The sequence below is a fragment of the Nyctereutes procyonoides genome, unplaced genomic scaffold (assembly GCF_905146905.1).
Source record: "Nyctereutes procyonoides isolate TBG_1078 unplaced genomic scaffold, NYPRO_anot_genome, whole genome shotgun sequence".
NCBI classification, from domain to species: domain Eukaryota; kingdom Metazoa; phylum Chordata; class Mammalia; order Carnivora; family Canidae; genus Nyctereutes; species Nyctereutes procyonoides.
The window spans coordinates 22574438-22587618 of record NW_026575048.1 but is presented as its reverse complement, the minus strand read 5'-3'; the positions used below and the strand labels follow the sequence as shown (position 1 = coordinate 22587618).

The 13181-nt window shown below is 33.8% G+C and overlaps 1 protein-coding gene across 1 annotated transcript in view; it reads right to left on the bottom strand.

Moving 5' to 3' along the window:
* Positions 1–47: 47 nt before the first annotated feature.
* Positions 48–13181, bottom strand: part of SPDYA (speedy/RINGO cell cycle regulator family member A) — a 28219-nt gene continuing 15085 nt past the window's right edge. Inside the window, exons 5-7 of the mRNA XM_055327007.1 lie at positions 7087–7375; positions 7013–7015; positions 48–177 (exon numbers count right to left, since the gene is read on the bottom strand). Coding sequence (XP_055182982.1) covers positions 89–177; positions 7013–7015; positions 7087–7375 — 381 coding nt within the window. The 3' untranslated portion in view covers positions 48–88. The remainder of the gene's footprint in view (positions 178–7012; positions 7016–7086; positions 7376–13181) is intronic.

The window sequence follows — 13181 nt, the reverse complement described above, 5'->3', positions numbered from 1 at the left end:
CTGTTTAAATGTCTCATTTTGACACTTGTCTTGTAGTTATTTTGACATGTTGTAGTTAACGATTCCAAATTGGTTTAGTTGAGCCATCTCACTCTTCACTTCCTGTAAACCACTCCATAGATTTGTCTTTCTTCATAAAATTAGTTTTCTTTTCTTTGTTTGATTGATGGTCATTGGCTACCAAAATAAAAAATGATTTTAAGACAAATTTTATATATCTGTTTACATATTTTAATGGCTTGTATGTATCTTAAGAAGTAAAGCAATCTGGATTATAGTAAATAATACGAAGAAAACTGATAATGATATAACCATCTTAAAAATTACAACAAAAGGTGTAATTCTTGAATCTCTTTTATCCTTCTCAGAATCATTTTAACTAATTTGAAAGAATATCAGAATTAGAGGTTTATTCATAGGCACCAATTACTTAGCATCTACCCTACATTGTTTTAAGAACTTATTATAATGTTTTTTCAGTTAATATGTATACCTCATCTTTAAGGTTATCCATATTTTACAGATAAACAAAAACTTAAGAGTAGTTATTGTTTAAATAGATGTTTTATAGGTTTTAAAGGGTTATACCTGGGAGAATAAATGCTGCTATTCCTGAGTTTCTCTCTTAGGCTAGAGCCATTTAAAATAATATATATATTGTAAATAACACTTTACATATTTTTCAGTATGTGGAAACTTTTAACATAAAATCTCTGCCTTTTTATACTATCATCTAAAAAAAAAGTCTAATTAGACTTTGAGTTATAACACAAATAGAAAACTAAAATTGTTATGAATGCTCCAAAGAAGTACAGAGTAATATAATCCAGGGTTTTACTTTGGTTAAGTAATTACCTATGCAAGTGACAATTGAGCTGTGATCTGAGTGCTAAGTAGAAGTTGATTATATAAGGGAAAATGAGAACAAAAAAGGCCAGTGATGCTGGGGTTGAGTGAAAGACTGGAAAAATAGGTAGGGGTCAGGCCATGCAGGATCTTATAGACCTCTTAAGGAGTTTGTCTATCCTAAGTAAAATAGGGTCTCACTAAAGGATTTAGTGAAGTGAGGGGTAACATGTCCAGATCTGTGTTTTGAAAAAAAAAAAAAAAATCACTCTGGTTGCATTTTTAAGAACTGATGGAATCACAAGCAGAGTAGTCTTCTGGTGTCCTTTTTCTTAATGGTAACTATCTGAACACTCTTATAGTAATAATGGTTTTATTTTTCATAACATTGCCAGATATATAGAAGCTCTGAAGTACATTTTTAAGTTCTGTCCAGAACTACTACTCTTTCTTCTGCTGTTCTATTTAACCAATAGTAAAATACTGTCCTTCATGTATCGTTGTGAATGCAAGCTCTAATTGTATTACTTGGAAAAAGAGCTGGTTTAAGAGCAAAGAAAAGTTGTACCTTCTACTCCTGTTTGTTTCTTTTTTTTTTTTTTTTTTTTTTTTTTTTAGTAGGCACCATGCTAGTAGGCATGGAGCCAAATAGGAGTCCTGAATTCAGGACCCTGAGATTAATAGACCTGAGCTGAGATTGAGTCAGACACTTTACTGACTGAGCCACCCATGTGCCTCATTCTATTCCTATTTCATGTAGAAATTTAGTTTCTGTTCAGTCCACTGTCAATAGATGTTGAATTGAACAAAACTTGTTTAACAGTGTCCCTTCTAATATTAAGCTGAAATGAAAACCAAACTACATAAGCAAGTAAGCATTTATTTATATAGTTAAAGTCCAGCTTAAGCCTTTCTCCATGTCTCCACTGACCATTAAGCATATTTACAATCTTACTTATGGGACAGATGTGTTCTTCTAAATTTAGCTTTCTAAATTCACATCTGGCTCTCATCTACTATGCTGTAAACTCACAGATTTGTGACTGACTCAACTGTCCTCCTAGTACCTTCCAGAAGTCCCACCTTTTTGACCTAGTAAATGGTCAATAAAAGTGTGCTGATGGCTACAAGGCTACACTTGATCTGTATCTACACTACATCCATATTTGTATCTATACTACACTATATCTGTATATATCCTACTGACTTGGTTGTTCTAAGGAGAAATTTAGGCATGGACTCTGAGAGAATTGGAGTTAGAATTCTACTTCAGAGGCAGTAGGGACTCCTGAAGGTTCTATGGTCATGTAAAAGGAGGTATTTTTTTTAAAGTTAGTCTGTAAATATGAATATTTAAAGGAAGTATCTATGAGTATTTAAAGGAAGGAAAAACAATTGAATCAGAAATTTCACAGTTAACACACGGTATACATTATGAGTTGATTGGTAGTAATATACAACTATTAGGTGAGGAAAAGGGGCAGATGTAAAAAATACTGTGAAGGAATAACCACATGAGCTGGTAATTCACTGAATATAGATTAAGATTTTAAGTTCTGCTACTGCATGATTAGAACAGTTGTAGAGACTGAAATAAGTTCAGAAGAGGATCTTTTTTTTTTGAGAAAAAAATTATTTTAGATTAAATAATAATTGCAATGTCCCAGGCTTGCTCATGTGAATCAGTAATAAGGTTTGCTATATTGCTTTTTGCCTTTGGTTTTGCTCTAAAATCTGAGGCGTCCTCTGCATATTCATGTTTCAGAGAGATTAATTTAGGTGTCATAAGGCTTAAAACAGCATAAGGTACAGAGAGACTGTGTGGTTTAGTATAAAAATAGGCTATATATTCAGATAGAACTGAGTCCCATTTTGCTGTTTTTATTGTTGGTGTTGTTTTACCTTGCAACTGTAACTTTCCTTTGTCACTAAAATGTGTGTCATGATGCCACTTATAGATTGCTTGGGGAGAGGGTCAAGTGTTAAATGAGGCTACCTTTATAATATGCCTGGAACATGACTGGTGACTGTGATGTATATAAATTCGTAAAGAATGCCTCATTAATTTCCCAGCCTTGTCAAAATGACAACTATTTTATTCCTAATAAATATCATAAACATGTTTATCTGAAACTTGTTTTTTGAATATGTTTTGAGAATTTTTAATGGTAGAAAAATAGGGTTTTTGTTTTGTTTTTTTGTAGGCCCCTAAGAAAACCATGTTTACTTCTCCAAGACCAATGTCCAGTCTACATCCATATGAGCACATACTTTTACATGGCAGTAATAACAGCAAATCTTCTATTTTATGCCTCTTTAATTGTCTGCCGTATTATAAGCATTTTCAAGTGGTAATAACACTTTCATAATTATGGTTCAGCATGACTGCATAAAACAAAATAGAAATTTTACCTGAAAAGCAAGAAGTTGCTTGTGTATGAAGATAGAAGCATTGAAAAGCATCTACTGCTATATTTTACCATAAAAGCCTGGAGTAGAGCATCAGCTCTTTGTGTTTCTTATAGAATGATGAATTGAGTTTTCTGCAACCATAAACCATTAAGTGATTCCAACCACTTTAAGTGGACTGAAGGAAGAAAATTTTGCTAGCAGAGGTCACTACTGGGAATCAGCTTACTGCTGAGGCAGTAAGACTCTGACCCCTGCTCCTGATAACCTTGTGTTACCTTTAAATGCTCTCACACCCCCAATTAGCTCACTTTCTATTAAGCCTACTGAGGGAAAATGAATGTATATGTTTATTGGTCAAGTGTTTTTTTCCAACATATTGCCTACCCTCTGTCATCCTGAAACAAAAGGTTTTACATTTAACTTTAATACTCTTTAGTTCAGAGTAATGAGTAAATACTTGTTCCTTCCTGTAGAGGATCTGTGTATATCCTAAACCAGGGATGGGATGAAAGCAGTTTCATTTACAACTCCCTTAAGTGCTCCACTTCTCATCCACAGTCCCTCAAAGTCATGCTTTTTTTCAAAGCAAACTGGCAGAGCCCCTTCCTCCCTGGACGTACTGTGTTTTCTTGAGATATCAAAGTGTAAAATACGGTGTACTTGATATCTACAGGTGCTAGTATGAGTAAAACATAACTACTTATGTTCTGCTTTCTATAAATATCTGTTCAAATTGTAGTTGGAATTCTCTCCCAATTCACTCCATACAATCTTTCATCAGGAACTTGGTTCTTAATACTTTCACCACCTCCTTAGTCCTCAGTAGTCTACTAAAAAGACTTCTGTGGCAACTTTTTTTTTCACCACCAATGGTAAGATTACATCAAAGGGGGCAGTAGAGCATAATAGGAATTCAGGCTGTAGTCTAGAGTCAGACAGACCTGGGTTCAAATGTCGCTCCACCACTTTGAGCAAATGATTTAACCTCTCTAAGCCTCAGTCTCCTTATCTGCAAAGTAGAGATAATAGTATTTATCATAGGGTTGGCTGTGAACATTAAGTGAGATTATCAATGTAAAATGTTTAACACATTGCATGGAACATTTTAAACATCTAGTAAATCTTAACCTATTACAAGAATCAAAGAATGTAGGTAAAAGTTGCTGGGATAGAAAGGAGGGATGCTAAAAGGCAATTTTTATAATTTAGCCTAAGGTAGATCCTGCTTACCTTCAGATACAAGAGAACGAATAAAAACTATGCTTGGAGGTGTTGCAAGGGAAGAGACTATACTATTAGTCAAATTTGTTTAGTGATTACTAAGGCCAGGGAATAGAACAATGACTGAAATGTGACTCCTACCTTGAAGAGTCTTAAGAGTTTAATTTCTCTTTTAATAAAACTTCAGTAGTCACTGTTAATCTCATAAGGATATAGCAAAAATAAATGCGATATTCTGAAATAATACAGATCTCATTGTGGAACTGACGAAGAACCATAAGAAATCTGGCAGTCCTAAAGGCTTTTTAAGAAGTAAAAAGGATCACTGCTCGTAGAATATTACTGAGAATTGAGAAGTGTCAGAGATACCCTATCTTCATAAATATAATTTGAATGAAAATTACAGAGTGGTTGACTAAAAGCATTTCCAGTTCACGATTGGTTACCATTTTTCAAAGTCATCAAATCCCAACAAAAGTGAAATGTGCAAATAAATTATGATACTTATACCATATCATGATTAAAAATCAGATTTCCAAAGACTAATGACATGGGGAAGTGCTTTATGGTAGTGAAAAAAAGCAGGCCTAGACATAGTACGCTTCTAATTTTTTTTAAGTAGAAGATAGAAAAGTATATAGTATTACAAGATTATAGTAATCAAAAACACTATGGTATTTGCATAAAACTGACCCATAGAGAAATGGAACAGCATACAGAGCCCAGAAGTAAACTCAACGCATATAGGGTCAATTAATTTATGACAAAAGAGCCAACAAGTGGAACCAATAGCCTCTTCAATAAATGGTGTTGTAAAAACTGGACAGTATCATGCAAAAGAAATGAAGAGCGCTATCTTATACCATGCATAAAAAAAATCAACTCACAAAAGATTAAAGGCTTGGATTTAAGACCTGAAACCATAAAACTAGAACAAAGTGGGAAGACACTCATCTTGCCAATGGCTTTTTGGATTGGACATCAAAAATAAAGGTAACAAAGCAAAAATGAACAGTGGAATTACATCAAATTAAAAAACTTCTGTGTAGCAAAGAAAGCCATCAACAAAATGAAAAGGCAACCTATGGAATGGGAGAAAATATTTACTAATCATATATGATAAGGGGTTCATATCCAAATTATGTAAAAAAAAACTCCTACAGCTCAATAGGAAAAAATCCAATTAAAAAATGTACAGGGAAATGAACAGACATTTTTTCAAAGAAAACAAATAGCCAACAGTTACACAAAAAGGTGTTCAACATCACCAATTATCAGGGAAATGCAAATCAAAACCACAATGAGGTGTCATTTTATACTTATTAGAATGGCTATTATCAAAAAGATAAATAATAAGTGTTAGTGAGGACTTGGAGAAAAAAAGGAACCCTTGTACACTATTGGTGGTAATGTAAGTTGCTGCAGCCACTGTGGAAAAACAATATGGAGGTTCCTCAAAAAATTAAAGATAGAACTACTATATGATCCAGCAATTCTGTATCTGGTATCTATCCTAAAGAACAAATTCACTATGTCAAAAAGGTATCTGCACCCCTTTGTTCATTGTAGCATTTACAATAGTCAAAACATGGAACAATGTTAAGTGTTCATCAACTGATGAATGGATAAAGAAAATGTGGGAAAAAAAAAAGAAAATGTGGGGTGTTTGCGTAAGCGTGTGTGTACAGACTATCATTCAGCTATATAATATCACAGGAATGGAGTATCAGTCAAAAATAAGGAAATCCTGCCATCTGTGACAACACGGATGATCTTGAGGGCATTATGCTAAGTGAAATACTTTAGACAGAAAAATAAAAATACTGTGTAACCTTACTTATATGTGGAATCTAAAAACAAAACAAGACAGAAAAAAATCCTCACAGATACAGAGAGCAGACTGGTGTTTGCCAGAGGCGGGGATACACAGTGGGCAAAATGGGTGAAGGTGATCAAAAGATACAAACTTCCAGTTATAAATCAGTCCTGGGGTGCAATGAACAACATGGTGACTATAGTTCACAATACTGTATTGTATATTTGAAGGTTGTGAAGAATATATCTTAAATGTTCCCATCACATAAAAATATATGTGGTGAGAGATGTTAACTTACTGTGGTAACAATTACACAATGTATCAAATCATTATGTTGTACATCTAAAACTAATACAATGTTATATGTCAATTATATCTGAATTTTTAAAAAGTGTATATAATAAAACCAGTAGTTAATCACTGATAAAACTGGGGAGATTAGTATATTTATTTTCTTTTTTGAAATGTCTATTGAATAAAATATTTCAAAGAAAATGATTCAGGCTCTTCACATGCTTAATACTTTAAAATACTTGAAACCCATGGTATATTAGGTTTCAGTTTAACATAAGTCACACTAAAAATCTTTTAGTTTAGTTAAGCTACCATAAAACCAGGTACTGACACAAGACAAATAGTAACTGAAAACTTTCGATACTAATTTAACTCATATTGTTCTAGTATATAAAATTAGTATGTACCCCTGCCTGTAAGGACTTACTACAGTTCAATAAATAACTCAGATTTAATAGCTTGCATAAATCTAATTGCTACATATTACTAAATCATACCTTGAGAATAGCTATGAGCTTGAGAACGATCAACTACTATGTCCATGGAGTTATGTGATTCCTGAGAATGTTTCTCCATCACCTCTACTGTATCACTGGATGAAGATGATGAAGACAATCCCAGTCTAACATATCTTCCTTTTTTACCACAGAGTGAACAATCTACTGGTGTGGCACTAGGTCCCCGGGGCAGTTGAACTTCATCTCTGTTGTAGTTTCTAACAGCTCCACTGTGATGCACAGAACGTTCCCGTTGCCATATATAATGAGTTGGAGCAATAGCCATAACCTATGGTGGAAAGCTTTCTTTTAGAATTTTCATAAGATTTTAAAATTTGGTAAGATTAAGTAAAAGAATTATGACTCACAGACCGCTATTTCTAAAACTAGACCTAAAAACCTAAGTTACTGATGTTTAAAAAAAAGTAGGCCTCTCCAGATAAGACAGTATTACCTATAAAGTGATTCACTGCTTGGATTCTTAAGATAATAACTAACAAAGTACTGAAATTACTTCAAATATTTCAACCTTCCAAGTTTTTCAATTCAGAATATTCTAAGTTTGGGATAGATAACACAATTAGTCCAAAACAACACATAATTCTTAACTTTGGAATGTACTGGGTTGAAAATAACATTGTTGAGGTTTCTTTCTTTTTTTTTTTTAAAGACTTTATTTATTTATTCATAGAGACACACAGAGAGAGAGAGAGAGGGAGGCAGAAACACAGGCAGAGGGAGAAATAGGCACCATGCAGAGAGCCCGAAGTGGGACTCCACCCAGGGTCTCCAGGATCACGCCCTGGGCTGCAGGCGGCACCAAACTGCTGCGCCACCCGGGCTGCCCCATTGTTGAGGTTTCTAACTATGTTGTTAGGCTAATTTTAACATGCTTGCAATTATGGCAAGGGAAGTGGTGAGTAAGAAGATGGGTAAATTACCTAACCTCTCTGTGCCTCAGTTTCCTTATCTGTAATATGAAGAGAATAATAGAGTCTCCTTTAGAGGATTTTGCAAGGATTAGATGAGGAATTAATTATAAAACACTTAAGATTGTTGGGCATTGTTCTCGAAGGTTAAATAAAATACTTCCTTTGGAGTCAGGATAGACTTAGTTTTTTATTTTTTTAACCTGGCTCTGCCACTTGCTAGCTGTATGATATTGGGCAACTTAACCTTTCTGAGGCTTAACTTCCTCATATTTAAAATGGGGATATTATCTGCATCATAGGAGGGTTAGATATGTATAAAATCCTTATCACAAAGTAAGCAGATGATAGTCATTGAAGAAGTCAAAGTAGGGAAATAAACCTACATATGTTAACCCTATGATGTCTAAAATTTCTAAGCAGTGTTGGAATATTGCTTCAAAGCAAAAAATGTTTAGTTGCAGTTATCAATGACCAAAGTAAATAAGAATTATAGAATTTGAGAGTTAAGCTTAACTCGTTTAATGCTTAAACGAATGATTTTCAACTTGTTTCAGGAGCTCTGTGTTTTCATAGATTATATTAGGTGTCCCAGAATGGGATATGGGAAGACCAATCAAGAAAAGAACCTCAATTTAGGGGATTATGTATAAAATTTTGCTTGGAAAGATACTTTTGTGGTTAAAAATGAAAACTTAAAAACCCCCAGACTGAGACCAGTCCACTTAGAAAACAGGGAACCTATGGCTTCCTCCAAAATGATATAAAGAATGCTAGCTATGCTAATTTTTTAAAGTATATTTTAGGATTGAATTTATTTTATAATCCACCTTTTAAATTCTCCAAAAAGGGATCCCTGGGTGGCGCAGCGGTTTGGCGCCTGCCTTTGGCCCAGGGCGCGATCCTGGAGACCCGCGATCGAATCCCACATCGGGCTCCCGGTGCATGGAGACTGCTTCTCCCTCTGCCTGTGTCTCTGCCTCTCTCTCTCTCTCTCTCTCTCTCTCTGTGACTATCATAAATAAATTTTTAAAAAAATTATTTAAAAATAAATAACTTCTCCAAAAAAGTTTTCAACAAACATGTAATAAAGTTACATATCTTCTAAAAAGTAGATGTAAAGATATTAATTCTAACAATAAATATTTTCATAACAATGTAAAACTAGGTTCAGAGCTATGTAAAGTGAGGAAGTAGAATACAGAATTTCTTATTCCTTCCATATTTTTCTATTTCTTCCTCAACATTTGTACATCCTTATTTCCATTTCTGGAATGTCCTCTCCCTTTTGTCTTGGTATTGCTTTTCCTTCAGTGCTGAGCATAAGTCCCACCTTTCTAAAACTCCAGTTTTTAGATTGTACTGTTTTATTTTTAATGCTACGTAAGGACTTTTAGCATGTGTCTAAAACTCAGATATATCTCTTTTTATGAATGCAATCTATTGAAAACTCTGTGCAGGAATATTCTCTCATATGCCTCTCTATCAAATGCCTTCCACACAATATTATGTAGTAACTGTATATTTCCTATTGATAGATAAAAATAATTAAGAATTAGAGGCCACTGACATTATAAACTTCCAACAACATGATTTTTTTAAGGATCCTGTAGCAAATTCTAGTGAGAAGATCAGAGAAAAATAGGAAGCAAAAGGCACCAGATAGGTTTAGTAAACTGTTCTTTCTACAACAAACTAGCATCAGTCTCTCTACATACAAACCCAGCTAGAAAAACGCACGCACACATACTTGTGTACTTTTAAATATGTTTGCACATATTTTACAGATATTATTAGAATGTTATTGTGATAACAACAGAGAATTACAAAAATTGTAAGAGGGTCAAGGAAGCAGGATTTTGGTCTTCTATTAGTTCTATGACCTTGGGCAAATTACATAACCTTTTGGGCTACAAGGTATCTTTTGCATATGAGAAAACAGGTCATTTACAGTCCTCAAACTCTATGACTTATGAAAGTAACTTCTTTGAAGCATTAGTAGCACTTGATCTACTAGAAATATTATGCTACATTTTATTTTACTCGTCATTTTTAGTGATTTTTTTTGGTGCCTTTGATGGGTATCCCAAAATTTAATACTTGGCCCTATTTTTCTCTATATATTCTACTTCTCTGTGATCTCGAGATAGTATAGAGTAGGTATTAAAAACAAGGACCCTGGAATCAGACTTCCTAGGTTGAATACTAGCGTGCTGCTTGACTAATTCTGTGACCTTAGAGAAGTTATTTAGCCTTTTTGTGCCTGTTTCCTCTTCTGGGATTACCTAGCTAGCTATAAGAACTGTTGTGAGAGTTAACACATATGCAGTACTTAGAACAGTGCCTGACAAGTGTCCCAAAAGTATTAACATTACGTTCACCTTGACTCTTATCTACTCTACCAAGCTTTAAATATCACTTGCATATGATGACTCATTTTATACTCATGCCTCACTTAATTATCCAAATATACCTTAAATTCATGTCTTATACCAAATTACTTATTTTTCCAATAAATCAGTTTGTTTCTTTAGTGTTTCCTATTTCCATTATGGAACACATTACCCTTTCTGTTCTATAGATTTGAAACTCTGAAAGCTCACTCTCCCATACGCCCTATGTCCAACTGGTCACCAAATAGTGACAACTATAATTTTATGACATTGACTTTTCTTTGGCATTGCTATCTTCAGCACTGTTTACACCTTCCTTCTGAACTATAGGAAGTTTAACACTTTCCAGTACCTTCCCTATTTGGGTCTCTGCTGCATTTAGTCATTGGATTGTTTTGTCCAAAACTGTTTATGTCACATCTCTGCTTTCTAAATTCTAATCTGGAATCAAGTAGTAGCTGACAGACAAATCAGCTATGATGATACTGTGCCATCTAGGCCAGAGTACATAACAAGAACAGAGAAAAGCTTCCTTTTGATAAAATTGCTACCATCATGTATAAAGGGACTGGAATTGGAGTCTAACTCTTTCTCATCAGATTGGTATTTTCCATAATCTGTAAAACAATCTAGAAATTAAGTTATCAACCTAAATAAATTCCACCTCAGAGGAGCTGATATCCAAAAAAGGTAAACTCATTATAAGATAGTAAGATCAGAATAAATACGGAAATTGTCTTTACTCTTTTCTAGAGAAGCTCTGTATTTTTCAATATAATCATACCTCATCTCTTTCCAAAAAAGGACTTGAGGCAGCTGACAAAAAGTAAAAACAACAACAAAAATTTTCTAGGATCCAGAAGGGAAAATTAGGCTAAAGGAAGAAAGCACACAGGCTGGTAGTAAAAGGTGATATAATTAATGTAGTTAGGGATAAAACTTGGCTCTTAGTTTCTTTGCAGCAACCAAGGTTAAAAAAAGAGACAAATTTTTAAAATTCATACTATCTGAAAGGAGAGAGTAAGTTTTTTGACAGTAGTATGTAATGGAAAGAGTGCCAAGTTTAAGAACTAGCTGGTTCTACCATTTATTAACGACCATGGACAAGTTACAACCCTTCAAAGCCCCAGTTTGTCAGAAAAATGGACAAAATACTTATGCTATTTAATTCCTTTTTAAAATGCTTTTTAATTCCTGAGATAAAATAACATAACAGATATAAATTTGATTTCCAAATTAACCAATATAACCAGTGGAAGGTAGCTGTCAGAGAAAACAGAAAACACTGGGAAGTTATTAGATATGAAGTTCTGGGTTTAACACTTAATTGATGTATGGTCTTGAGTAAACCTCAATCTCCTTGGTTCTCAGTTTCATCAGATGTAAAATGAAAATTCTACAACCCTCATAGGTACTTTTATTGAGGATAAGATAATTTATATGAAAATATTTATGAATTTGTTAGAGCATAATGCAAATGTAAAGTATTATTGTAAACCAACTTGTAAATGCTATCATAACTTGGGTTTACTCTAGGATGAGACTAAAGAAATGGACTTGTCAATACTGGGTTCTCAATAACAAATGCATAGAATATTTAACTAAATTTCTAACATGTTTTGCCACTTAAATGCATCAAACTTCAGGGCAAGGATAATATAATCACTTCTTTATAACAACCCCCATAGCATTGAAGTTAAATGTCTTACTCATAAGTTAGCTATTGAATGAATAGTTAACAGAATAAAGTCTAGATAATTTCTGTTCCTATATACCACCATGATTCAACTGTTCCTGGCTGCAACAGTCCTAAGAAAGACTATCTATGTCCTCCTATTGTAAAAGGCAGTGCCAAGTCAGCTCAGTAAAGAAATCTTATAGTTTATTCTTTTTCTACTACATAGATAAGAAGGTATGAAAAAAAAATCGCAAGCTTTAAGTTCCATTCACTTTGTCAGTCAGCAGTATTTACTAAGTACTCTATGCCATGCACTATTCTGGGATAAAAATAAAGATCATGGCCTCTTGGAATTTATACTCTAGCAGGGGGAAATAGACATTAGCAAGATAGGTAAAACAATATATTATATGATGGTTAAATGCTATGAAGAAAACTTGGAAAAGGAATACAAAGGAATAGTGGGAGGTACTACTTGTTATTTTAGCAGCTTTATTGGGGTATAACTCAAATACTATACAATTCACCCACTTATACAATGGCTTTAGTATATTCAGTTGTACAACCATTACCACAGTCAATTTTAGAACATTTTTATCACTCCATAAAAAATGAAATCATGCCCCATTTTCTCCCTCCCCTCAGCCTTTGGCAACTTCTAATCTACTTTATTATATCTTTGGATGTCTCTCTTAGACAGTTCATTTAAATGGAATCATAAAATGTGTGATCCTTTCATAACTGACTTCTTTCACTTAGCATAATGTTTTCAGGTTCATCCATGTTGTAGCGTGTTATCAGTACTTCATTCCTTTTAATTGCCAAGTAATCTATCATTGTATAGATATACTGTATTGTTTATCCATTCGTTCACTGGACATTTGGGTTTTCACTTTTTGACTACTACAAATGTTGCTGCTATGAATATTCATGTCCAAGTTATTGTGTGGATATAGCTTTCATTTCCTTTGTGTATATAACTAGAACTGGAATTGCTGGGTTGTAATGATAACTCTACGTTTAGCCTTTTGAGGAACTGCTACAGTTTTCCAACCACTATTTTAAATTCCCACCAGAAGTGTATGAGGGTTCCAT